Consider the following 27,531-nt stretch of genomic DNA (forward strand, 5'->3'; position numbering starts at 1 on the left):
GGAAAGGCCAGTGATTAGGAAGCCATCCCAGAGTGCACTACGCTCCATTGGACCAGACAGGAAAGGCCAGTGATTAGGGAGCCATCCCAGAGTGCACTACGCTCCATTGGATCAGACAGGAAAGGCCAGTGATTAGGGAGCCATCCCAGAGTGCACTACGCTCCATTGGATCAGACAGGAAAGGCCAGTGATTAGGGAGCCATCCCAGAGTGCACTACGCTCCATTGGATCAGACAGGAAAGGCCAGTGATTAGGAGCCATCCCAGAGTGCACTACGCTCCATTGGATCAGACAGGAAAGGCCAGTGATTAGGAGCCATCCCAGAGTGCACTACGCTCCATTGGATCAGACAGGAAAGGCCACTGATCCTTATTGTTCATATGTGAAGTGATTAAGAGCCCTTAGGGAGGGTGGCAGGAACACTATGCAGATGCACAGTATACTAACTGCCTTCTAAGTGTATTCCTCTTCCATTTCAGATCCACAGTATTTTTGTGTGAATGGAATTAATGCAATCATTTTTCAGGGGAAGCAAGGATAAGATTTTCGTCATCAAAGTGAATCCATACTGTCCTGACAAGCTCATCACAGCAGGAATAAAGCATATGAAGTTCTGGCATAAAACAGGTAAGAGACCCCAAAGTCAGACGAGAGTTGACTCGGCAGTGTCTCGAGGAACGGTGTGATGTGTTGTCATGTGAGTTACTGACACAACCTTTCTTTCAGGTGGTGGTCTGATCGGGCGTAAGGGCAACATGGGGAAGACCGAGACGATGATGTGTGCTGTGTATGGCTGGACAGAGGAGATGGTGTTCTCGGGGACGTGCACAGGAGACATCTGTATCTGGAGAGACATGTTCCTGGTGAAGACAGTCAAAGCCCATGATGGCCCAGTCTTCAGTATGCACGCCCTGGAGAAGGTACTGGAAGGGAAGGGGTTAACACACTGGCCATTTGAAATGTCAAATAGAGACGGCTCTCTCTGTTTCTATCTCTTTCTTCCTCTCTCGCTATATCTGTTTCTCTCTTTGTTTGTGCCATTACAATTCTGATGGTGTAGTATTGTCAATGAAGAGAGTACTAGGATTGTATTATTTCAGTTGTCAGTTTTATACAAAGATGCTATGTGAGTGATTAAAGAAGAGAGATTCTAATCTATCTCCTGTTCTCTCGTGATGTTCCACTCTGTAGGGATTTGTGACCGGAGGGAAGGACGGCATAGTGGCTCTGTGGGACAACACCTTTGAGAGATGCCTCAAGACGTACGCCATCAAGAGAGCAGTCCTCGCTCCAGGCTCCAAAGGTAAAAAGACCACCGTTCTCTCATACCGCCGCCGTGGAGCCAATCACATTACATACTGGGCTCATAGCTCCAACGCCAATGGAATCAGTCAGTGGAAATCCATTTAAACACTCAATCCGTTTAGCTTTAATGAAGATTGCTTCCTCTGCCCCTGGTTAAAGTGAAGGTCTTTGACGTTATCCTATAATTCACGCTATAGGGTTGCTGTTGGAGGACAACCCTTCCATACGTGCCATATCTCTTGGTCATGGTTATATACTGGTGGGGACAAAGAATGGCGAGATTCTGGAGGTGGATAAGAGTGGACCCATCACCTTGCTGGTCCAGGTGAGCGGTTACACAGAGTTACATACAGTGTAATTAAAAAGTCAACTGTCTGCAGTGCTCCAGCTGTAACTCCGGCCAGCAGGGATGTGTCAGCCAGGTTTTTGCCGTTTGGTTTTGTGGGAGCCAGTGAGATGTCAGTAATGAAGGGGTCAGCTGGGGGTACATTATTTTGGGGTTTAAAGCCTGCAAACAGACTGGCAGTGAGGGGAACTGTCCCATCACTTTGGAAACCATTGTAAAACTACTGTACACTACAGTTGAAGGCATTCAGTTGTACAACTGACTAGGTATCCCCACTTCCCTTTACCTGCAATAATGTTGCAGAAAAAGTTAGGCGACTATTTTACAAGACTGATACATTTGCACTGCAGACTTTTAATGTTGTAAATTCAAATTCCCCAGGCCTCCTTTGACCCAGAGGAAACCCAGAACTAATGCTATTGATTTATTTTGTTAAATGCTCTAGAGCAAATGAGCAATTTCTTATGGGTGAAGCCAAGCAACAGAAGCTATGGCTCCTCCATTGATTTTCATGATGCACTTAATAATTCTAACAATAAATCTGTGGATGTGTGCTTGCCAAATACAAGGCTGTGCTAGACATGTATTCATTTAACTAAGTATATAAAATATTTTATGTAGGGGTCAGAAGATGGTTCACCCTATAAAATGTGGTTCCTTACTCCTTTCTCTCTGACCTTGATTAGGTTGAACTGAGCTGCACTGAATTCAATGAATTCAATGATATTTGATGGGTCCACAGGGTCACATGGAGGGTGAGGTGTGGGGCCTGGCCACTCATCCTCATCTCCCTCTCTGTGCCACTGTCAGCGATGACAAAACCCTGCGTATATGGGACCTGTCCCCCAGCCACTGTATGCTGGCTGTACGCAAACTCAAGAAAGGTGAGTCACTCAACCCTCAAAATAGAGAAGTCTATGCTACATTCATTCACCTCCTTCCTTTCTTTCTGTGGTGCATTCTTACAGTTATTAGGTGCATTGGTACTAACTGACGTCCTCCATAGGGGGGCGCTGCTGCTGCTTCTCCCCTGAGGGCAAGGCCCTGGCGGTGGGCCTGAACGACGGCAGCTTCCTCATCGTCAACGCAGACACCCTGGAGGACCTCGTGTCCTTCCACCACCGCAAGGACATAATCTCAGACATACGCTTCTCACCAGGTCAGATGCCCGCCTCCCTCCACCTCTCCCTCTCTTCATCCCTCCCTCCCTCCCTATAAACCCCATCCAGATATTCTTCCCTGAGGAAAGAAAGACAGTTTAAAAGTGAACTTTCTTTAAAAAAAAATTTAAAATAAGCAGAGATGTGGCCAGGTATTCATATTTCCCCCTGCTGTGAGGAGAAGAGGTATTGCTGCAGGCTTGACCCAAATACACTACTGTATGTAACAAGGCCAGGCAGGGAGAGACAAAGTCTGTCTGAGTGGGAAGAGAGTAGTGGGGGAGGATAAAGTGAGAGCTAGAAACTAAACTCTCGATCCAGTTTCCCAACACATCACCGATAGTAACTTAAAAGGGTTCGAAGATAGTTGTTTTTGTTATAAAGAATTGTGACCACATACTGTAGATATGGAGTCAGAGTTTATTTTATTTGTGTTGTTGTCTTGGCTGCTGATCAGAAGGTCAGTCTTGTGAAACACATGAGGAAACCCTTTTGAAACATGGCTGCTGTGTTTATTCAGGTGCAGGGAAGTACCTGGCGGTGGCGTCGGGCGACAGCTTTGTGGACATCTATAATGTGATGAGCAGCAAGAGGGTGGGGGTGTGCAAGGGGTCCCTAATCTACATCACCCATCTGGACTGGGACAAGAGAGGTAAACATGTTGGTTTAACATCTATATCACCCATCTGGACTGGGACAAGAGAGGTAAACATGTTGGTTTAACATCTACATCACCCATCTGGACTGGAACAAGAGAGGTAAACATGTTGGTTTAACACCTACACCACCCATCTGGACTGGAACAAGAGAGGTAAACATGTTGGTTTAACATCTACATCACCCATCTGGACTGGGACAAGAGAGGTAAACATGTTGGTTTAACACCTACACCACCCATCTGGACTGGAACAAGAGAGGTAAACATGTTGGTTTAACATCTACATCACCCATCTGGACTGGGACAAGAGAGGTAAACATGTTGGTTTAACATCTACATCACCCATCTGGACTGGGACAAGAGAGGTAAACATGTTAGTTTAACACCTACATCACCCATCTGGACTGGGACAAGAGAGGTAAACATGTTGGTTTAACATCTACATCACCCATCTGGACTGGGACAAGAGAGGTAAACATGTTGGTTTAACATCTATATCACCCATCTGGACTGGGACAAGAGAGGTAAACATGTTGGTTTAACATCTACATCACCCATCTGGACTGGGACAAGAGAGGTAAACATGTTGGTTTAACACCTACATCACCCATCTGGACTGGGACAAGAGAGGTAAACATGTTGGTTTAACACCTACATCACCCATCTGGACTGAGACAAGAGAGGTAAACATGTTGGTTTAACACCTACATCACCCATCTGGACTGGGACAAGAGAGGTAAACATGTTGGTTTAACATCTACATCACCCATCTGGACTGAGACAAGAGAGGTAAACATGTTGGTTTAACATCTACATCACCCATCTGGACTGGGACAAGAGAGGTAAACATGTTGGTTTAACATCTACATCACCCATCTGGACTGGGACAAGAGAGGTAAACATGTTGGTTTAACATCTACATCACCCATCTGGACTGGGACAAGAGAGGTAAACATGTTGGTTTAACACCTACATCACCCATCTGGACTGGGACAAGAGAGGTAAACATGTTGGTTTAACATCTACATCACCCATCTGGACTGGGACAAGAGAGGTAAACATGTTGGTTTAACACCTACATCACCCATCTGGACTGGGACAAGAGAGGTAAACATGTTGGTTTAACATCTACACCACCCATCTGGACTGGGACAAGAGAGGTAAACATGTTGGTTTAACATCTACATCACCCATCTGGACTGGGACAAGAGAGGTAAACATGTTGGTTTAACATCTGCATCACCCATCTGGACTGGGACAAGAGAGGTAAACATGTTGGTTTAACATCTACATCACCCATCTGGACTGGGACAAGAGAGGTAAACATGTTGGTTTAACACCTACATCACCCATCTGGACTGGGACAAGAGAGGTAAACATGTTGGTTTAACATCTACATCACCCATCTGGACTGGGACAAGAGAGGTAAACATGTTGGTTTAACACCTACATCACCCATCTGGACTGGGACAAGAGAGGTAAACATGTTGGTTTAACACCTACACCACCCATCTGGACTGGGACAAGAGAGGTAAACATGTTAGTTTAACATCTATATCACCCATCTGGACTGGGACAAGAGAGGTAAACATGTTGGTTTAACATCTATATCACCCATCTGGACTGGGACAAGAGAGGTAAACATGTTGGTTTAACATCTATATCACCCATCTGGACTGGGACAAGAGAGGTAAACATGTTGGTTTAACATCTACACTGACTGTAATGAGTTTCGTCTTCATACGAAGGAGAGTCGGACCAAAATGCAGCGTGTGGTTTACGATCCATGTTTATTAATAATACGAAACACGAATCTCCAATACAATACTACAAAACGTAACGAAACCCTAACAGCCTATATAGTGTGAACACAGGGACACATAGGACAGGAACAATCACCCACAAACACACAGTGAAACCCAGGCTACCTAAATATGGTTCCCAATCAGAGACAATGACGAACACCTGCCTCTGACTGAGAACCATATCAGGCTGAACATAGAAATAGACAAACAAGACATGAAACATAGAATACCCACTCAGATCACACCCTGACCAATCAAAACATAGAAAATACAAAGTAAACTATGGTCAGGGCGTGACACTGACTGTGGACTTGAACCAAAGCCATTGTATTTCAGGCAATTGTTACTGTTGGCTCATTCACAATGTGTTGAAATCCTGGGTAAATAAATAGTTGTTTTGTGTTATTCCAAGTATAAAACTGAATGATAATGCTACAAATGTGTTTAATTTGTAATCTGATTCAATCTTAACTGTGTTCTCTCATTCACAGGAAAACTACTTCAAGTAAACACTGGTGCTAAAGAGCAGTTATTTTTCGAAGCTCCACGGGGGAAGAAGCAGACCATTCCTGCTACCGAGGTAAGCACAGCACAGACACTGCTGCCATGGCACATGGCTTTGTGGTGGGTATAGCGGGGCTGGCCTACTTCCCCCCCTGGGATGTCACAGGACGGCGTGGAAAGGGCATTCAAGCATTAACACGGCCCACTTTTCACCAGCATCGTTCTTATTCTGGCAATTTCAATGGGGGATAGTGTTTGTAGGGCCTTATACTGTGTGACATTCAGACACCTTGTGAGACGCAGAGAGCGGGGGGCACTAAGAAGATAGGGGTTAGAGATGATAGAGTCTGTCAGGCTGGTGCTGTGTCAAATCTCATAGGAACCACTGGTGTCCTCCTTTCTCGCACTTCTCCTCACTCCTCCTCTCCTTCAGGTGGAGAAGATAGACTGGAGCACATGGACCTGTGTGCTCGGGACGTCCTGTGAGGGGATCTGGCCTGTGGTCAGTGAGGTTACCGAGGTGACTGCTGCCTGCCTTAGCAACGACAGAAAGGTGTTAGCAACGGGGGATGATCTGGGATACGTCAAGCTATTCAGGTATCCTGTCAAGGTAAGACACTGTTAAAAATATTTTATTATAATATAATAAATATTATATTTTAATGTCCTCTTGCCCTTACTGGAATGTAAACCCTCTTAAATATCTTAAATAATCACACAGCACCCAAGCCCCCCCCACCATACCCCTCTAAAAAAGCAGAAATATAAACACCCTTGCACAGACTCGCACTTTACTTTTTCCTACTAGCACTGACTTTGTGGATAGTTACTTTATTGAAGAAAAAACGACTTACTGTGACTGAGATGCTTGTATGTGGTTGTCCCACCTAGCTGTTTTAAGATGAATGCACTAACTGTAGGTCGCTCTGGATAAAAGCTAAATGACTATTTAATTTTAATTATAAAATTGTAACATTTACACTAATGTAATGTTAATTCTATGCTAATGTTAAAACAATTTTATTTTAAGTTAATGCTTCTTCTGCCCACAGGGAAAGTATGCAAAGTTCAAGCGCTACGTGGCCCATAGTACCCATGTGACTAACGTGCGTTGGACGCATGATGATGGTCTCCTGGTGACGGTCGGCGGGGGTGACACGTGCCTCATGATCTGGACCCACGAGGCAGAGGGGCACCGGGAGGCCAGACATTGTGACAGTGAAGAGTCGGACATCGAGAGCGAGGATGATGGGGGTGAGAAATACACCCCAAGCTGAACCTGGGGCTTTAGTCTGAAGTCATCACAGAGTCACTATCTACGGATATATTTAGCCTCCCTCTCATATGTCATTCTATGTAGCCTCCCTCTCATATGTCATTCTATGTAGCCTCCCTCTCATATGTCATTCTATGTAGCCTCCCTCTCATATGTCATTCTATGTAGCCTCCCTCTCATATGTCATTCTATGTAGCCTCCCTCTCATATGTCATTCTATGTAGCCTCCCGTAGATGGTAAAAAGGCTGTGTGATATTTTCTGTCATTGGCCAGGTTATGACAGTGATGTGACGAGGGAGAATGAGATCAACTACACCATCAAGGCCTTATCCACCAACATGCGTCCCATGACTGGGGTCAAACCCCACCTGCAGCTGAAGGAGCCGTCTGTGGACGAGAGGTAACAAACCACAGGACTGTGGAGAGACACCCAAGGGATCAAATCTGTTTCTTTTCTTTTTCTTTTGAGCTTTCTTTATTGGACACATGATGGACAAATCTTGAACAGTCAAAATACTTTGAGCCAATCAGTTGAAAGTGAAACGAGATGTAGTGAAAGCACAGCCAATTGGGGACTCATAGTGAATGTATCAAAGTGAGACCAAACGGTCCACCAACTCAATTTGTGTAAATTCAAATTTACTCAATCACGTTTATTTTTTGCCTTTACGTGAATTCATACTGCCCATTTGAGGATAACCTCACCTCTCTCTTCTTCTCTCTTCAATGTCTGTCCATCTGTCTCTGTCTGTCCTGCTCTCCTCTTTCTACTTGAAGGCAGGGGGTAGTCAGGTAAGAGATTTTACACAAGACATAACTATTACTTTAGGGAAAAGTACCTCTTGCTAGGCACAATATACTGTAAACCCTGAGATACAGTATCTCAGTTTCAGCTATCTCAAGTATCGATTGTTAAAGGATGTTAATATATGTATTTCACATAACCTATTGTCCAAATAAGCTGTACATAAGGTCTTTATTTGGGTTTTGGAAATGTTTTTGGTTTCCGGTTATAATAAAAAATCATGTCTGCTTCAGTCTATGGTTGGACAACCCGTGCAGCATCTGTGGGTGCTGGTTAGTGGTTGTCATAGAGATTCTGAAGATGCTGGTTGTTATGGATACTCCGTGGCGCTGAATATGGTGTATTTTATGTCCTCAGTGGCTGCAGTGTCAGTGTTGTGTTACGCTGCTGAGTCGGTGGGGCAGCTGTGAACGCTGTGCTGTCAGAACCCCTGTTCTAATGTTCCTTTTCCCTTTGTTATCGCTGCCATGGAAGAGGGTCAAGGTAAGACACATCTCCTCTGGTCCATATTAAGTTCTGATTAAATATTTCAGACCCGAATTTAACTTGTTGAGCACTCACAGCTCAAGAAAGGTCTTCTGGAAATACGTGTTTCATGAATGTCTTGACTTGTATTTTGGGTCTTTGACTTGAGAAAGATTGGTCGATGGGATCATACACAGCAGCTCCTCTTATTCTGTGTCAGACCTCCTGTTAGCAGGGCGCTGCCACAGCCTGAGAAGCTGCAGACCAACAACGTGGGCAAGAAGAAGAGGCCCATCGAGGTGAGACTTGTGTTACCTCAGGACAAATACACACGTCCAAATCATGTTTTATGGATGTTGACTATTGCAACCCACCTATTTCATCAAATGAGATCTTTACATTAGCGTTTGTCATCCAGCAAATGGGTTGGTCATTGTTTTGGTAATGCAATCCTTTAGAATCAAGTGTTCATCTTTGTCCACTCCAGACCTCCTCTTCAGGGACCCTGATTTAATCCTAATTTCATCTTGAGGAAGTACATGCTCCTGCTGTTCTGCCATTACCTCTGACCCTGGCCCTTTCACGACTCTCCCACAGGACCTGGTGCTGGATCTGGTTTTTGGTTACCGTGGCAATGACTGCCGCAACAACGTCCACTACCTGAATGAGGGGGCAGATATCATCTACCACACAGCTTCTGTTGGCATCGTCCTCAACCTAACCACAGGTGGGGGGGGTTAGAGTAAAGAAGGGATGGGCAGAGCTGTGTTCATCTGAACAGAGTTTTACAGTTCTGTTGAATGAGTCTTAATGCTGTTCTTTCAGATCCTAAATATGTTCTTTCATGTTCTTACGATAACTGTCAATTCATGAATATCTTTGTGTGCGTGTGCGTGTGTGTGCGTGTGCGTGTGTGTGTGTGTGCTTCCTTGCAGCCTGCCAAAGCTTCTATATAGAACATAGTGATGACATTCTGTGCCTGACTATCAATCAACACCCCAAATTCCCCAACGTGGTAGCAACTGGCCAAGTAGGTATGTTTGTGAGAGGTTGACCTCGTGTTTTTCTCCCTATGTGTTGTAACTGTGTGTTCTGCTGGGGGACTACTGTGCTCCCCTCCCCTCTCTTATCTGTGCTCTGAAGCAGCTAACCTGTATAATCGCAATATTCACACGGTTGAATAAAAATAATAATTGTCACGCATGCTCCGTGCCTCGCAATCCACAGAAACCTATCAAACACACTTGGTCTGTAAACAACTGTTATTTGTCTGGAAAGAGAGAATCAAAAGCTGCATGTAGGATCTCCTCGTACATTTCCCATGTGCCTATTGGCTCTTAATGAGGAAGACTACTACAATACAGTATGCTGACAAAAGTCGTATTAACACTTGGACTGTGTAAAATAGTGTCATAGAGTTGTAGTGGTGCCATTGATCTTAGTAGTATTTTTGAAATATTGATTTTTCCTTACAGGTGATACTGGTGATATGTCAGGTAAGAACTAGTTTTGGTTCAATAGTTTTGGTTTGTTCCAGACAGCAGAGAATGTTGTTCTGAGGGAAAATATGAAGATGTGTTTCTTATGGTAGATTGAGAATATCCTAATCTTCTTCATACAGAGCATGGTTTAATTGATCGACAGCTACCCAGATACCTTCTACTACAGGGATCATCAACTAGATTCAGCCACGGGCATTTTTTGTTTTATTGAGCGGACGGTCAGGGAGCTGGAACATAATTACAAATCATTTGTAGACTGCAATTTGACCTCACGAATCCCAAACAGATATAATATTTGACAAAAACATGATCATTTCAAACCTTGCTTACATTAGTACACGATCACGTGTCTCTCTATTAAGTGTGGGAATACTTGGGAACAGATTTTTAAAATTCTAATAACTGGTGTTTTTACAGACTTCTATGTCCAACATTGAATTTTTTTTCAAAATTATTTCTCAGAAAACCTGGGGGGGCCAAATCAAACCACCCGTGGGTCAAATTTGGCCCACGGGCCGCCAGTTGGGGAACCCTGTTCTGCTACATCCACAATGTATTATATTGATACACTGCCACCTAGTAGGTTAGATGGGAAGGTCAAATGTGCACCTCACACAAACTTGCTTGCTTTGAAGTCTTTGCAGCTCTTGTTTGACCCCCACTTACATTAGTAGGCTACTTTATTCAAGGCACATTTTTATATGAATGTACCATTGATATTTAATATCCATGATCAACTATTTTTAATCAAAAAGTCACAATCACATAATCATTTCATTTGTGGATTTAGTTTGGGGCAAACGTTTCTGTCCTCTTCTCAGTCAGCATACATGAAGCTTGAATCTACAATTGTCTTGTTCCCTCCTTCAGCCACGTCGCCCTCCATTCACGTGTGGGACGCCATGAACAAGCAGACGCTGTCTGTCCTGCGCTGTTTCCACTCGCGGGGGGTCTGCTCGGTCAGCTTCAGTGCCACTGGGAAGCTGTTGCTCTCTGTGGGTCTGGACCCAGAACACACCATCACCATCTGGAAGTGGCAAGAAGGTAAACACCTGACACTAACTCAGTAGAGGCTATTCACCTCATCACGGTGCACCTGTTAGTGCCCAGCTGGAATTAATACAGGTCAATGTATCACCTACAGAGCTTGTTCTAATAAATCATTCTTCTCAAGGTGCCAACGTGGCCAGTCGGTCGGGCCACATTCAGCGGATCTTTGTGGCGGAGTTCCGTCCAGACTCGGACACCCAGTTTGTGTCTGTGGGTGTCAAGCATGTGAGGTTCTGGACGCTGGCGGGCCGGGCTCTGCTCAGTAAGAAGGGCATGATGAGTAACATAGAGGACGCCCGCATGCAGACCATGCTCTCTGTGGCATTTGGGGCTGTAAGTCCATTCCCCACTCTCTATGGCCATATGATACCTAATCGGACAATACAGTTACCGCATATGCAATTTCCCCTATGGAATATGTATAATCAGCGTTAATATTTTTGACATTTTGCTTATTGTTAAGACATACTATACTTATTTCATTTATTTCCTAATGACTTGAATTCATGTTGAAAACATATGAATATAACCTACCTTTCATTTCAAAGGCATGACAATGGTGTGTAGTATGATATGATAAATGTAGAAATAATTACATGCATATAAAAGCCTATTGAATATACTTGGCTATGGTTAACAACGATGATACGGATAACAACTGATAACATGCCATGTAATTGGTTCTTGTACTGCTTGATTGTCTGTGCAATGATCCTCTGCTCTTTCAGATCACTAGATAAGTGCAGTTTTTGTTTTTTGTTTCAGAATAACTTGACATTTACAGGTACTATTAGTGGGGATGTGTGTGTGTGGAAGGAGCACATTCTAGTGAGAGTAGTGGCTAAGGCCCACACAGGGCCTGTATTCACCATGTACACCACACTAAGAGATGGCCTCATCGTTACAGGAGGCAAGGAAAGGCCGTGAGTACTGCTCCTCTCCTCACTGTACCAGCTACCACTATTGTTAGCCCTCTGAACTCAATAAACTGATTTGGATTAATTCATCTAAGTATGCTATTTAATACGGTTTCTTACTCTCATTCCTAAATATGTTTTTGTAAGAAACCTGAATGGTTTACAGTAGTCACAATGGTGTTGTGTTTTGGTGCCCCCTATAGGTCAAAGGAAGGAGGTGCTCTGAAGCTGTGGGACCAGGAGCTGAAGCGTTGCAGAGCCTTTCGCCTGGAGACCGGACAGATCATAGACTGTGTGCGCTCCGTATGCAGAGGAAAGGTAAGGCTCTCCACCATCCACTGGGAATGAAGAATATGGTAATGGGTCATGCTTTGGTTAAGGATCAAGTCCACATCTGGATTTTTCATCCACATTTCCCTTGTTTCTGTTGAAGGGTAAAATCCTTGTAGGAACGAGGAATGCTGAGATCATTGAGGTGGGGGAGAAGAACGCGGCGTGCAACATCCTGGTGAACGGCCACATGGATGGACCGATCTGGGGTGTGGGCACCCATCCCACTCGGGATGTGTTCCTGTCCGCTGCAGAGGATGGCACTGTGAGGCTGTGGGACATCCCAGAGAAGGTCAGGAGCCTCTGTGTGTCCTGTTAGCTTTTTGATGGAATCTTTCTTACAGATGTATTGTACAACTCATGTGTTGTGAGTGAGGCACTATAAGAACCTTGTGTGTTGACTTTCTCTGTGTTGAATCTTTTGGGGGGTAACAGAAGATGCTGAACAAGGTGAACCTGGGCCACCCAGCACGTACGGTGGCCTACAGCCCTGAGGGGGACATGGTGGCCATCGGCATGAAGAACGGAGAGTTCATTATCCTGCTGGTCACCTCACTCAAGATCTGGGGCAAGAAAAGGGACCGCCGCTCCCCCATCCAAGATATCAGGTGGGGGGGATCCCTATAAAAAAATCACAGTGATTATTATGGGGAAACCTGTCCCAAGTGTACTGAGTATTCTTCTCTGTGTTGGAACAAGTGTCAGAGGACACATTTTCAACTGAACATGTTTCTTCCTCAGGTTCAGTCCAGATTCACGCTACTTGGCAGTGGGCTCCAGTGAGAGTGCGGTTGACTTCTACGACCTGACGCTTGGACCACAACTCAACCGTATTAACTGCTGCAGGGACATCCCCAGCTTTGTCATGCAGATGGACTTCTCTGCAGACAGCTGCTATGTTCAGGTAGAGGCACAAGATCTGTGTATCTAGGATTGTGCAAATGTGTACTAACTCTCCAATATGAAACTCTCACAATATTCAGACTGCATTATTATTTGCTATTACCCAAACAGATATCTACTGGTGCTTACAAGCGGCTGGTGTATGAGGTACCATCTGGGAAGCAGGCCACAGAGCAGGCAGTCATAGACAGGATAACCTGGGCCACATGGACAAGGTGAGTGTGTGTTATGTTAAGGCCATAGTAATCACACTACTGACGTGGCCATATGAAGTAATCCATACTGAGGACACAGGGGTTACACCCTGGCCTTTTCTCATTTGGGAAAAAGTCTGTTCTCTCCTCTGTGACCTGGAAACCGATAATTGGTCAAGTGGTCAAAGAGAGTGGCAATTAGTTAGTAGGCGAACGGAAGAGTGTCCTCGCCTCCTCGTTAGCCACCTTTCATCGAGGACAGTCATGTGTATCCTACCTGAGTTCTTCGTGGAAGAGTTGTGATATCTGTCACATCCCGTTTAAAGCAGTTGTTGTTTTCTCAAAGGAGAAAAACATGCAACAGTTAAACGATATGCTACTTATCCTCACTTTGCATTTATTTAGGGATTCCTTCCCTGTAAACATCATTTGCCTGTTGATGTGTGAGTAGAGTCTCATTTAATACAAGCGCATTTTCGTCCATGTTCCTTCTCCTCGCCGCCTTTCCTCGATTACCTTTTGACCTTTTTCATAAGGGGGCGAGAGAGGACTGAGGAAAGAGGACACAGTAGTTGAGCAAATTCAACATTTAGAAAAGGCCCGTCAAAGCACCACATGATCATTGGAGTTACTTCCTGTCTAACGTGTGATGTTTCACTGTCTGGTCAGTGTCCTGGGGGACGAGGTTGTGGGGATCTGGTCCCGTAACACTGACAAAGCAGACGTCACCTGTGCCTGTGTGTCCCACTCTGGCCTGAACATCGTCACAGGCGATGACTTTGGAATGGTAAAGCTGTTTGACTTTCCATGTCCAGAAAAGTTTGTAAGTATAATCTGTGTTCTATGATGCTGATCTGTGTCTCTGTGTAAATATTGAATTCTGGTTGAATTGTACCTTATGAATCCAAGATGGCAGAAATGTATACATTTACAGTTATAGAATAGAATATATTTCTTTATTTACATCACTTACAAAAATGTAATACTGCACATTTTTTACAACTGCTAATACTTGTTGAATGACTACTCATTAATTGTATCATGTTGGACAGTAGTCTACATGATTTACTTTGACTTAAATAAAATAGTAGCTTTCGACATTGATTTGAATGGAGTTATTTATTTTGCTGGTGAACTTCCACTAATGTGTTCCGGGCTTATGTTTGTGGTTTCAATGTGTACCATTCATGTGTCTGTGTGATGTTATTGTGCCTGTGGTTGACCAGGATGACATAATAACAGTGCCACCTAACCTACAGTATGCATCTATTCTAAATTCAGTCTAAATTTAGCTCAGCTACTGGTATTTTGCGGTAGCCATTTTGTTAAAACACTTCTTGTTCCCTGCAGGCCAAACATAAACGCTTTCTGGGCCACTCAGCCCACTTGACTAATATTCGCTTCACAAGTGGGGATCGCTTCGTCATTAGTGCTGGCGGGGACGATAGAAGGTAGAACTCCCATCTCTATTCGTATAATATTCCTCTGAAAGTCTCAATTTACAACATTGTCATTAGTAGTGTTTTTGGTTCATTGCAGCAATTAACAATTAAATAAACATTGTAATGGTGTATGAAATACTGTAGGTTAGACTGCTGTCTAACTGTTACAGTAATAAGTGTGTTTTGCGTCTTCCTTTCCGGTGTCCTCTGCAGCCTGTTTGTCTGGAGGTGCGTCCATGCTCCACACTGAGATGCATAACTGGAGTGACACATCATCCAGTCCAGGGGGCTGCATGGGCTTTTCCCAGCATGGCTATTCAGAGAGAAGAACCCGCTTCGCTGTGGGGCAAGCATGTCAAAACGGACAACGCACCTGGCAGCTAGTAATCATGACTCACTGCCTCAACACTAGGTGCAATCGTCTGCGTGAGCCTCATTTTCAGAAGCCCTGAGGTAGAGGACATTGAGTCACGACCGTTGCAAAATATCCCTCCAAAACATCACATCACAGTTGTAAAACGTCCTTTCATATCACCTGCACATGATTTTGATGGTCATTGTGGAGTGTTTCTGTGTCAACATTCTAAATTGCAGTTTTGCCAGTTAGTACGAGTAAATGTGACTGATGAAAATGCCATTTTTAAAGACGTGTAACAAACTATCTTAGCCTTAATCTACTGGAGTGACTGATGAGGTTTGGAGTGGTTTGATGTTTGTTTTACATAATTTCAGAGGTTTTCTTTTGACTAATTCTAGTTTTATTTTTTTTTACCAATGATTTAAACTCCTGTGGCCTTCCTCCTGAATGTAACATCCACAGTTACGATCTGGATGTCAGCATGCCAAAGCATACTATGCACTGTACACCCGACCTGGTCACTGTGTTACCCTAATGATTTGTGTATGTGACCGTGTTGTCCACTGGTTGAACCTCAAAACCCCAGCAGTGTGTGACCATGTTGTAGCGATCTTTTAGGTTGTGCTGTAACCCTTCATAACATGTTGTGTGTGTGTATACTTGTTTGAGGCTTTGTGTATGTGTGCAATGGGAGTGTATGGCTTATCGAAAGACAATACCGGATTCCATGTCCAACCAAATTCCTCAGATAAGGAAAAAGGCTAAAAATTGATGTTTCAATGCACTGTTGCATATTTCCTTTCATCATTTTTCAGTGTGCTGCTATGATACATTATTAAGAGCATACATATTGATATACAGTGCCTTCAGAAAGTATTCCTACCCCTTGACTTATTCCACATTTTGTTTCATTAATCTGAATTCAAAATGGATTAAATGTTTTTTTCTCACCCATCTACACACAATAGCCCATAATGACGGTGAAAACATGTTTGTTTTGCACTGTATTGAAAATTTAATACAGAAATATCTAATTTACATAAGTATTCACACACATTTGCTATGACACTCCAAATTGAGCTCAGGTGCATCCAATTTCCTTTGATCATTCCTTTCAGCTGTCACTACAACTTGATTGGATTCCACCTGTGGCCAATTCCATTGTTTGGACCTGATTTGTAAAGAAACACATGTCTATGTAAGGTCCCATAGTTGACAGAGAATGTCACAGCAGAAACTACCATGAAGTCCAAGGAACTGCCCGTAGAGCGCCAAGATAGCATTGTGATGAGGCATATATCTGGGGAAGGATATAAAACCATTTCTAGGGTGTTGAACATTTCCAAGAATACAGTGGTGTCCATCATTGGGAAATTTAAAAAAGAAGGAACTACCCCGACTATGCCTAGAGCTTGCTGTCTGACCAAACTGAGCAACCAGGAAAGAAGGACCTTGGTCAGGGGGGTGACTTAAATCAGTTTTTACTTAATTTCTACCAGCATGTCACATGTGCAACCAGAGGAGAAAAAAAACTCTAGACCACCTTTACTCCACACACAGAGACGCATACAAAGCTCTCCCTCGCCCTCCATTGGGAAAATCTGACCATAACTATATCCTCCTGATTCCTGCTTACGAGCAAAACTTAAAGCAGGAAGCACCAATGACTCGGTCTATAAAAAAGTGGTCAGATGAAGCAGATGCTAAGCTACAGGGCTGTTTTGCTAGCACAGACTGGAATATGTTCTCGGATTCTTCCGATGGCATTGAGGAGTACACCACATCAGTCACTGGCTTTATCAATAAGTGCATCGATGATGTTGTCCCTACAGTGACTGTGCGTACATACCCTAACCAGAAGCCATGGATTACAGGCAACATTCACACTGAGCTAAAGGTTAGAGCTGCCGCTTTCAAGTTGTGGGACTCTAACCCGGAAGTTTATAAGAAATCCTGCTATGCCCTCTGACAAACCATCAAACAGGCAAAGTGCCAATACAGGACTAAGATTGAATCGTACTACACCGGCTCCTATGCTCATCGGATGTGGCAGGGCCTGCAAACTATTACAGACTACAAAGGGAAGCACAGCCGCGAGCTGCACAGTGACACGAGCCTAGCAGACGAGCTAAATCACTTCTATGCTCGCTTCGATGCTAGAAACACTGAGACATGCACAAGAGCATCAGCAGTTCCGGGACGACTGTGTGATCACGCTCTCCGTAGCCGATGTAAGACCTTTAAACAGGTTAACATTCACAAGGCCGCTGGGCCAGATGGATTACCAGGACGTGTGCTCCGGGCATGTGCTTACCAACTGGCAGGTGTCTTCACTGACATTTTCAACATGTTCCTGATTGAGTCTGTAATACCAACATGCTTCAAGCAGACCACCATAGTCCCTGTGCCCAAGAGCACTAAGGTAACCTGCCCAAATGACTACCAACCCATAGCACTCACATCTGTAGCCATGAAGTGCTTTGAAAGGCTGGTAATGGCTCACATTAACACCATTATCCCAGACACCCTAGACCCACCTCAATTTGCATACCGCTCAAACAGATAAACAGATGATGCAATCTCTATTGCACTCCACTGCCCTTTCTCACCTGGACAAAAGGAACACCTACGTGAGAATGTTATTCATTGACTACATCTCAGCGTTCAACACCATAGTGCCCTCAAAGCTCATCACTAAGCTAAGGATCCTGGGACTAAACACCTCCCTCTGCAACTGGATCCTGGACTTCCTGACGGGCCGCCCCCAGGTGGTGAGGGTAGGTAGCAACACATCTGCCACGCTGATCCTCAACACTGGAGCACCTCAGGGGTGCATGTTCAGTCCCCTCCTGTACTCCCTGTCCACGCACGACTGCATGACCAGGCACGACTACAACACCATTAAGTTTCCAGACGACACAACAGTGGTAGGCCTGATTACCGACAATGACAAGACAGCCTATAGGGAGGAGGTTAGAGACCTGGCCGGGTGGTACCAGAATAACAACCTATCCCTCAATGTAATCAAGACAAAGATGATTGTGGATGACAGGAAAAGGAGGACCGAGCACGCACCCATTCTCATCGACAGGGCTGTAGTGGAGCAGGTTGAGAGCTTCAAGTTCCTTGGTGTCCACATCACCAACAATCTAGAATGGTCCAAACACATCAAGACAGTTGCGAAGAGGGCTCGACAAAATCTATTCCCCCCTCAGAAGACTGAAAAGATTTGTTATCAGATCCTCAGATCCTCAAAAGTTTCTACAACTGCAACATTGAGAGCATGGTTGCATCACTGCCTGGTACGGCAACTGCTCGGCCTCCGACCGCAAGGCACTACAGAGGGTAGTGCGTACAGCCCAGTACATCACTGGGACTAAGCTGTCTGCCATCCAGGACCTCTATACCAGGCGGTGTCAGAGGAAGGCCCTAAAAATGTTCAAAGACCCCAGCCATAGACTGTTCTCTCTACTACCGCATGGCAAGCGGTACCGGAGTGCCAACTCTAGGACCAAAAGGCTTCTCAAAAGCTTTTACCCCCACGCCATAAGACTGCTGAACAGGTAATCAAATGGCTACCCCCCCCCCAACCCCTCTTTTACGCTGTTGCTACTCTTTGTTTATCATCTATGCATAGTCACTTTAACTATACATTCATGTACATATTAATTACCTCAATTAGCCCGATTAACCGGTGCCCCCGCACATTGGCTATACGGACTATTTGCATTGTGTCGTCGTCGTCCCCCCCCCCCCAACCGCCAACCCCTTCTTTTACTCTGCTGCTACTCTCTGTTGATCATCTATGCATAGTAGCTTTTTAACTATATCCACATGTGCATATTACCTCAATTAGCCCGACTAACTTGTGCCCCCGCACATTGACTCTGTACCGGTACCACCTGTATATAGCCTCACTACTGTTATTTTCACTGTCATTTTACTGTTTTTTTATTTAGTATTTCTTTACTTATCTATTGTTTAACTTAAACCTATTTTTTTGTTTAAAAATTCTACTGTTGGTTAGGGCTTGTACTTACAAATAAGGATTTCACTGTAAGGTCTACTACACCTGTTGTATTCAGCGCACGTGACAAATAAACTTTGATTTGATTTGACCAAGAACCCAATGATCAATTTGACAGAACTACAGAGTTCCTTGGCTGAGATGGGAGAACCCATCAAAAGGACAGCAGTCTGTACAGCACTTCACAAATGCACTTCACAAATGGGCTTTATGGGAGTGGCCAGATGGAAGCAAAAAAAGGCACATGACCGAGCGCCTGGAGTTTGCAAAGAGGCATGTGAAAGACTCTGAGAGCATAAGGCAAAATATTATGTGGTCTGATGATATGAAAATGTAACTCTTAGGCCTGAATGCAAAGCACTATGTCTGGAGAAAACCAGGCACAGCTCAACACCCTTCTAGCACCATCCCTACTGTGAAGAACAGTGGTGGCAGCATTATGCTATGGGAATGCTTTTCAGCAGCAGCGACTGGGAGACTGGTAAGGATAGAGGGAACAATGAATGGAGCCAAATGCAGGCAAATCCTTGATGAGAACCTGCTTCAGAGTGCAAACAATCTTAGACTGAGGCAAATATTTATGTTCCAACAGGAAAATGACCTCAAGCATACAGCCAAAGCAATGCTGGAATGGCTTCAGAACAAGAATGTGAAAGTCCTTGAGTGGCATTGTCAAAACCCGCACTTGAATCACATTGAAAATCTGTGGAAAGACTTGAAGATTGCTGTTCACTGCCGCTCCCCATCTAATTTATGAGCTTGAGAAAATCTGCAAAGAAGAATGGGAGAAAATCCACAAATCTAGATGTGCAAAGCTGATACAGGCGTACCAAAGACGACTCAAAAATATAATCGCCACCAAAGGTGCTTCTACAAAGTATTGACTCAGGGGTGTGAATACTTATGTCAATTAGATATTTCTGTATTTCATTTTCAATACATTTAATAACATGTTTTCACTTTGTCAATATGTGTATATGGGTGAGAAAATAATAATATAATACATTTTTAATTCAGGCTGGAACACAACAAAATCTGGAATAAGTCAAGGGGTATGAATACTTCCTGTAGGCACTGTATGTTTAAAAGTGAGTGGCTATTTTTTACAAGGATATAGGTGTATGTTTCTTGTAACCAGATATGATACACCTAACAGAGTAAATTGAAAATATGAAATGTGCAGAATGTTTTCCCTCTTGTTTTAATTATGTTGTTAAATAGATGACATGTTTACTGCATATTTGATTTACATTACATCAATGTAAATATAGTTTGTAAATATTATTTTGTATATTTTTTGTGAAATGTTTCTTAAATCACATTTTAATAAAGAAAATGAAAAGACAACAACATAAGTTCTTTATCAGGCAGAGGGGTACTAACTCAACCAAAAAGGTATATCAATCCAGTAACTATTTGCATACAGCAGTGATCTAAGATATGTAAATGTGATGGTTTGCTGAACTAATAATAAAATGTTGAGATGATAGTCTGTTCAGAAAAAATTATTCCCTTATCATTCACAAAATGACGTTAATGTTCCGAAACAGAGAAGACTATTTAAAATGGTATTGTCCTAATGGTAGTTGCAGGGGTTAAAGCAACAACAACAAAATCTCATGACTAAAACTGTCAATCTCAGATAGATTGTTTGAGGGGCCAAGTTAACTTCCCCTTTCATGTAAAAAGTCATGACCATCATGATTTTCGGGAAAGATTATCATTTTGTACATTTAAACTGTGAGTTTGACTAATTCCTCCTTTTTAATATTGTTTTATATTTAAAAAATTGAAAACCTTTATAAACAAATCCATATGATGGAAATCCTTCGCAGTGATGGAAAACTTGAACTCCTGTACTGTAGTTACCTAGTGCTGATTGATAGACCTATCTGTGATTGACTGACCACACTTCCTAGCTACTCAATCATCATCATGACAGAATCAGAAAGCTCCCAATTCAATGGGTAATTACACTAAACAAAAACATAAACACAACATGAAACAATTTCAAAGATTTAACTGAGTTCATATAGTTCATAAGGAAATCAGTCAATTCAAAGGAATTCATTAGGCCCTAACCTATGGATTTCACATGACAGGGAATACAGATGTGAATCTGTTGGTCACAGATACCTAAAAAAAGGTAGGGTCTGGATCAGAAAATCTGTCAGTATCTGGTGTGAATAACATTTGCATGATGCAAAACTATAAATCGCTGCAAGATCCTGCACGTCATCTCTAGCTGACACTTTTGGTAACAGGTATTGTGTCAATTTAAAACTAGCACAAGATAGTTCACATAATTGTCAATTTAAAGATATTTTGCCAATTTATTCATTATTACATTTAACTAACAGATAGTTAATCCAGAGATTCTTACCTTTGCCTCAATTCGGCAGTCTCGTCCAGATCATCATGGTATTTGTTGTTCTTTATGATAGCCATATTAGCAGCTAATTTGCATTTAATTTTTGCGTGGTTAATCCAGGCAAATATATTGATAAATCACCTTGTCCTAGTGGGATTTGCAGTTATCAAAACTTCATGAGAGGGTAAGCCTACATGAAACACAGACTTTATTTTAAGTGTTTCTAAAATCCCCTATGGGAATAATGAATGGTGGAAAAACTATTGGAATCATTTCCCTGTTTGACTGCTAGGTTTTATGGGTATTATGACTCATACTGTGGTATACTCTATGACCAGTTTACATACACCAACATCAATTTGATCCCAAATAAAAAATCCATGTAACATCCTTTTAACACATTTTATTGTTAGAGATATGACCCATTTTTATATATACAAGCACATCTAGGTACGGGATACACTCTTGCGCATTCAAACCACTCCAAAGCATATTCTTCATTTAGTATAAATGTATAATGAATCAATAAGACAGTGTTTTATATTGTAATGAAATGTAACACTAATCCATCTATTTGTATCCAAGAAAATCTCACATTCTCATCCACTTAGTTTAATGTGTAATCAAGCATACTTTACCTAAAGATACACCAGTCTGTCAATGTTTTTAGTTGCTGAGTTGCTACAAGTATCGTCTGTGAATTGTGTAATAATTTATGCAACCATGAGAACGCGGTCTCTGAATATATAATTTTATGACTTAGTGAAGGATGTAGGGGATGAGGGTTTGAGAGCTGAAAGCCTCAGGCCGAGACTCATAACTTGACTGAGAAGGAGGTTCCGCAGGAGCAGCCGTGGTCTGCCTGGGGGTTCTTCAGCATCTGGAAGGAGGAGCGGATCAGCTCATGAGTATAGTCCAGTGTCGAGCCTTTCACAAACTCCAGGCTATCTTGGTCCACAATGATCCCTACCCCTCCCTGCTCAAACACCCTGAGAAAAGAATGGGGTGCAGTAGAAAGAGTTTAGAATGGAATTTAAAAAAAGGAGAATTCGAAGGGATTGAGGACAGAGCGATAGCATGTAACACAGTGTAATGATCAGCTATACAAACCCACAGACTGTGTGGTGAAGAAAGCGCAACAGCGCCTCTTCAACCTCAGGACGCTGAAGAAATTTGGCTTGTCACCTAAAACCCTCACAAACTTTTACAGATGCATAATTGAGAGCATCCTGTCAGGCCTGTCAGGCCTGGTACGGCAACTGCACCGCCCACAACCGCAAGGCTCTCCAGAGGGTAGTGCAGTCCGCACAACGCATCACCGGGGGCAAACTATCTGCCTTCAAGGACACCTACAGCACCCAATGTCACAGGAATGGCAAAAAGATCAAGGACAACAACCACCCAAGCCCCTGCCCGTTCACCACACTAACATCCAGAAGTCAAGGTCAGTACAGGTGCATCAAAGCTGGGACCGAGAGACTGAAAAACAGTTTCTATTTCAAGGCCATCAGACTGTTAAACAGCCATCCCTAACACAGAGAGGCTGCTGCCTACATACAGACTTGAAATCATTGGCCACTTTAATAAATGGATCACTAGCCACTTTAATAATTCTACTTTAATAATGTTTACATACCTTGCATCACTCATATGTATATACTGTATTTTATACCATCTATTGCATCTTGCCTATGCCACTCTGTCATTGCCCATCCATATATGTATATATTCTTATTCCATTTCTTTACTTAGATGTGTGTGTAGTAGGTATTTGTTGTGGAATTGTTAGATTACATGTTAGATATTGCTGCACTGTTGGAACTAGAAGCACAAGCATTTTGCTACACTCGCAATAACATTGCTAACCATGTGTATGTGACCAATAAAATTTGATTTGAGATGATGATTGTGTTAGCACAAATAATTGTGTTACTGCTGCATGCCATTCAATACATTAAATAGTTCATTCATAATGAGGTCTTCTTGAATGATTACAGAGGTACAATCAATCAATGACAATTACCTGTCATCCTCGTTCCTAGTACTGTCAACGATAAACTTGTACTGGAACCCAGAGCAGCCTCCCCCTTCCACCTGTATTCTCAGGTACTCTCCCTTATCCATGATCTCTCCTAACCTCTGAACAACACACAGAGAAAAGGGTAATTATGTCAGTCCTTGACATTGTGGAGTGTCCTTGTATCACTTGATCAGTGTTGATGAAAGTGAAAGTGAGTGCTCGATAAAAACATAGCTTTACAGCCCACACATATGGGAATTATTTCAAATGAGAAGCTACATGATATACTGTACATGACATGTAAGCAATTTGAGTGAATAATTGCCCTAACCTTAACACATGATGCACTGAGGTATACTTTCTCTTCAACTGGACTGGACTCTGCTGGTTCCTCTTCGGCTGATGTGCTGCTTAATCGAGAGAAATCTGTGTAGAGGGGTTGTGACCTTTGGGAACATCTCAGTAATATTGGTTGGCCCACATTGGTGACAAGGGGAGCAGAGGCCCTAAAATAAATACAATTATTCAGTCAAATCAGAGTACCAAAGATGCTCAAGACATACACATCACTCACTTTGAATATATGACCAAAGGTATGTGGACACCTGCTCGTCAAACATCTCATTCTAAAATCATGGGCATTAATATGGAGTTGGTCCCCCTTTGCTGCTATAACAGCCTCCACTCTTCTGGGAAGGCTTTCCACTAGATGTTGGAACATTGCTGCAGGGACTTGCGTCCATTCAGTCACAAGAGCATTAGTGAGGTCGGGCACTGATGTTGGCTCGCAGTCGGGGTTCCATTTCATCCCAAAGGTGTTTGGCAGGGTTGCGGTCAGGGCTCTGTGCAGGCCAGTCAAGTTCTTCCACACCGATCTCGACAAACCATTTCTGTATGGACCTTGCTTTGTGCACGGGGGCATTGTCATGCTGGAACAGGAAGGCCCTTCCCCAAAGTGTTTCCATAAAGTTGGAAGCACATAATCATCTAGAATGTCACTGTATGCTGTAGTGTTAATATTTCCCTTCACTGGAACTAAGAGTCCTAACTCAAATCATGAAAAACAGCCCGAGACCATTATTCCTCTTCCACCAAACTTTACAGTTGGCACTATCCATTCGGGCAGGGGGCGTAGTCCAATTGCGGTGAGCTTTACACCACTCCAGCCGGCGCTTCCATGGTTGCTCATTTCATGAAGCTCCCGACGAACAGTTCTTGTGCTGACGTTGCTTCCAGGGCAGTTTGTAACTCGGTAGTGAGTGTTGCAACAGAGGACAGCACTCGGGGTTCCCATTCTGTGAGCTTGTGTGGCCTACCACTTCGCGGCTCTTAGACATTTCCACTTCAGAATAACAGCACTTACAGTTGACCTGGGCAGATCTAGCAGGGCAACATTTTTACGAACTGACTTGCTGGAAAGGTGGCATCCTATGACGATGCCACGTTGAAAGTCACTGAGCTCTTCAGTAAGGCCATTCTACTGCCAATATCTGTCTATGGAGACTGCATGGCTATGTGCTCAAATCTTATAAACCTGTCAGCAACAGGTGTGGCTGAAATAGCCAAATCCACTCATTTGTAAATATTTCTTCATCCAAATAAAAACGAATCAACTAGTTAATGCTGACCAACTAAGTACAAATTAATGCAACTCTATGCCTATACTACTGACATATAAGGCCTAACGTGACACTGACAGCAGTGCAGTCTACTAGTTACTACTACTTACGCCTCGATCACACCGATAGTGTTATGGCATTTTGGTACACCAGAAGTACATTCATTTCCAATGGAACCCTTATGCGTCAACCTGTATGCTTGACAGAAATGGTAGCAGAAGGTGAATGTTTAACTTTTGTTGCACACATATCCAGATGATGCTGCGTACCATTTTTCACAAAGCCGCTATCGGTGTAATCGAGGCGTTCGCTGCAGGGAAGGGGTGGCAGGTAGCCTAGTGGTTAGAGCGTTGGGCCAGTAACTGGAAGGTTGCTGGATCAAATGCCCGAGCTGACAAGGTAAAAATCTGTTGTTCTGCCCCTGAACAAGGCAGTTAACCCACTGTTCCCTGGTAGGCTGTCATTATAAATAAGAGTATGTTCTTAACTGACTTGTCTAGTTAAATAAAGGTTAAAAAATATATATATTTTAAAAAGGGCGTTTGTGCAAAATTCTATGCTTACAGTTTGACGCATTTGTTGATAAATCCAATGTAGGTACCACATAGAACGCAATTCTACAAGGCAAACACAGCATTCTATTGGAAATCAATGTACTTCTGGCGTACCAAAATGTGAAAACACTGTCAGTGTGATCCCTTGATCACACCAATTGAGTTTTCGCGTAAAATAGTAGACAGCATCATCAGAAGTTCAACATTCACCTTCTGCTACCATTTCTGTCAAGCAGTCTACACATACGTTGGATAAATCCAACATAGGCACCAGAGAACACACTGCAACTGCTCTTGCGAGGCAAACGCAGCGTTCCATTGGAAATTCATGTATTTCCGGAGTACCAAAATGCAAATACACTGTTGGTGTGATCGAGGCATTAGCTTTGGAACACAACATCGGGAGTCTGTTGGTTACTATTGTGGTAAGGTTATTTTTTTCCATCGCCACCCATCTGAACGATGCACAACTCTGGGAGTCCAACCTGTGTCCCAAAGCCTATAGGGATGGGTCCAGCCTTGGGGTCATGTATAAAGGCTCAGTGGATCATGAGAGCTGGCTAGACCCATGTGTAGCTAGATCAAGACACACAACGTTGACTAAGTCCAGTATTTGTCTGATTAGATGGTAGGATGTTTTATTAACAGCAATCAAACTTTTACGTAGCTAGATGACGAAAGCTTGACTGACACAAAATGATAACCAATGCTGTAATGTTAAGAGAGCGGAATGGACAGAATTAAGTTGTTTATATGCCTTCTTAAACAATTCCCGTATATTTCAATACCCATATAATTGCTTATTGTATACCTAGCAAGGGTCCATGCTCTTGTCTTTGTCGCACTCAACATAGCTCCTCGAAGTAGGAATGACATCTTCCATAACACTGTAGCTAGAAAGCCCACCCCCAACATGGAGAAACTGCGGCGTCAGATCAAGTGACGGAAAACGATTGGTCACTACGTCACAAGAAACGCCTACCGTGCAATATATAAAATATCTGATTCGTTACATTCAACGCCAGTCAGCGGACCTTGTAGATTCGCGACATTTTCCTGTGACAAGGAGTGTCTGTCGGCCTGCACCTGCACCTGAAGCGAAGCGAAGCGAAGCGAAGCGAAGAGAAGATGTTTTATAAGTAACCCAAGATAGACCAGAGCCTGTCGTTTCTAATGGGAGAAAATTAATCATCGTGGGCAGAACAAGCAAGGAGGTGGACAGAGCCAAGAACGAGCTAGTGAGATCCTATTGTCGCGTTCTAGCATTTATTTGCATATTTCTGTTAGGGAATACCTACTCTGTGAAGTGCGCGTGTGCAGTAACGCAATTCGCCCTTGCACTCCCAAACAACGCACCTTTTAGAAACGTTGACAAAGGGTAGTCTACAAAACACCGATTCCAGTTTTGGCAACAACAAAAAACTGTATGGTGATCAAATGTTTAATCGATGAGAAAATGTGCAGAATTTCGGCCAAAATCCATATTGCTCAATCTTCTCCCACCTCCGGCAACTGGGCTTCCTCTCATCACCATATTTGGTAGTGAGTGGAAACGCCAACCAGATGCTGGCTGGAATGCTTCACATTAATACATCCGGTGAAATATCTGGCTTATTCTAACTGTGCCTGAAGGACCCAAGCGGTGTGTTTTAAAAAGTTGTTTTGTTCGCCTAATATATATTTTTCACAACTTGTTATATCGGTGTATATTCAAACGAAGATAGAAAGTAGTTAACACGTGAACGTTGGATTGATGGATTTGTTACTGTAGTCTAAGGGTTACCAAACTTTTTTTTCGTCCACGACCTCATTTGGATATCTGAAAATTCTCGCGACCCCAACCAGCCAATGTTTACATTTTATTTGGGGCTATGGCAGGCAATTGCAAAACATTCTAACAGTAGAAAATAGTAAAAATA

At 43.2% G+C, this 27,531-nt stretch overlaps 2 protein-coding genes across 2 annotated transcripts in view; one reads left to right on the top strand and one right to left on the bottom strand.

The window, feature by feature from the left end:
* LOC110505559 (echinoderm microtubule-associated protein-like 5) overlaps window positions 1-20,389 on the top strand; it is a 65,711-nt gene extending 45,322 nt beyond the window's left edge. Inside the window, exons 17-44 of the mRNA XM_090220800.1 lie at window positions 527-627; window positions 727-920; window positions 1,192-1,303; window positions 1,503-1,630; window positions 2,394-2,535; window positions 2,658-2,810; window positions 3,332-3,463; window positions 5,766-5,854; window positions 6,212-6,388; window positions 6,831-7,032; window positions 7,329-7,455; window positions 7,833-7,847; window positions 8,335-8,343; window positions 8,546-8,624; window positions 8,923-9,052; window positions 9,261-9,359; window positions 9,801-9,821; window positions 10,698-10,871; window positions 11,002-11,210; window positions 11,643-11,800; window positions 11,998-12,112; window positions 12,228-12,416; window positions 12,560-12,732; window positions 12,866-13,028; window positions 13,139-13,242; window positions 13,891-14,044; window positions 14,572-14,672; window positions 14,877-20,389. Coding sequence (XP_090076926.1) covers window positions 527-627; window positions 727-920; window positions 1,192-1,303; window positions 1,503-1,630; window positions 2,394-2,535; window positions 2,658-2,810; window positions 3,332-3,463; window positions 5,766-5,854; window positions 6,212-6,388; window positions 6,831-7,032; window positions 7,329-7,455; window positions 7,833-7,847; window positions 8,335-8,343; window positions 8,546-8,624; window positions 8,923-9,052; window positions 9,261-9,359; window positions 9,801-9,821; window positions 10,698-10,871; window positions 11,002-11,210; window positions 11,643-11,800; window positions 11,998-12,112; window positions 12,228-12,416; window positions 12,560-12,732; window positions 12,866-13,028; window positions 13,139-13,242; window positions 13,891-14,044; window positions 14,572-14,672; window positions 14,877-14,913 — 3,487 coding nt within the window. The 3' untranslated portion in view covers window positions 14,914-20,389. The remainder of the gene's footprint in view (window positions 1-526; window positions 628-726; window positions 921-1,191; window positions 1,304-1,502; window positions 1,631-2,393; window positions 2,536-2,657; window positions 2,811-3,331; window positions 3,464-5,765; window positions 5,855-6,211; window positions 6,389-6,830; window positions 7,033-7,328; window positions 7,456-7,832; window positions 7,848-8,334; window positions 8,344-8,545; window positions 8,625-8,922; window positions 9,053-9,260; window positions 9,360-9,800; window positions 9,822-10,697; window positions 10,872-11,001; window positions 11,211-11,642; window positions 11,801-11,997; window positions 12,113-12,227; window positions 12,417-12,559; window positions 12,733-12,865; window positions 13,029-13,138; window positions 13,243-13,890; window positions 14,045-14,571; window positions 14,673-14,876) is intronic.
* A 1,418-nt stretch (window positions 20,390-21,807) lies between these two features.
* LOC110505560 (iron-sulfur cluster assembly 2 homolog, mitochondrial) lies at window positions 21,808-27,126 on the bottom strand. The gene is made up of 4 exons (XM_021584858.3): window positions 26,424-27,126; window positions 23,771-23,945; window positions 23,443-23,558; window positions 21,808-22,408 (listed from the first exon to the last, which is right to left on the bottom strand). The coding sequence occupies exons 1-4, from the start codon at window positions 26,525-26,527 to the stop codon at window positions 22,234-22,236; spliced, it is 570 nt and encodes a 189-aa protein (XP_021440533.3). The 5' UTR covers window positions 26,528-27,126; the 3' UTR covers window positions 21,808-22,233.
* Between the last annotated feature and the right edge of the window lie 405 nt (window positions 27,127-27,531).

Source organism: Oncorhynchus mykiss, chromosome 25 (assembly GCF_057628025.1).
Source record: "Oncorhynchus mykiss isolate SJ-2025 chromosome 25, ASM5762802v1, whole genome shotgun sequence".
Lineage (NCBI taxonomy): Eukaryota > Metazoa > Chordata > Actinopteri > Salmoniformes > Salmonidae > Oncorhynchus > Oncorhynchus mykiss.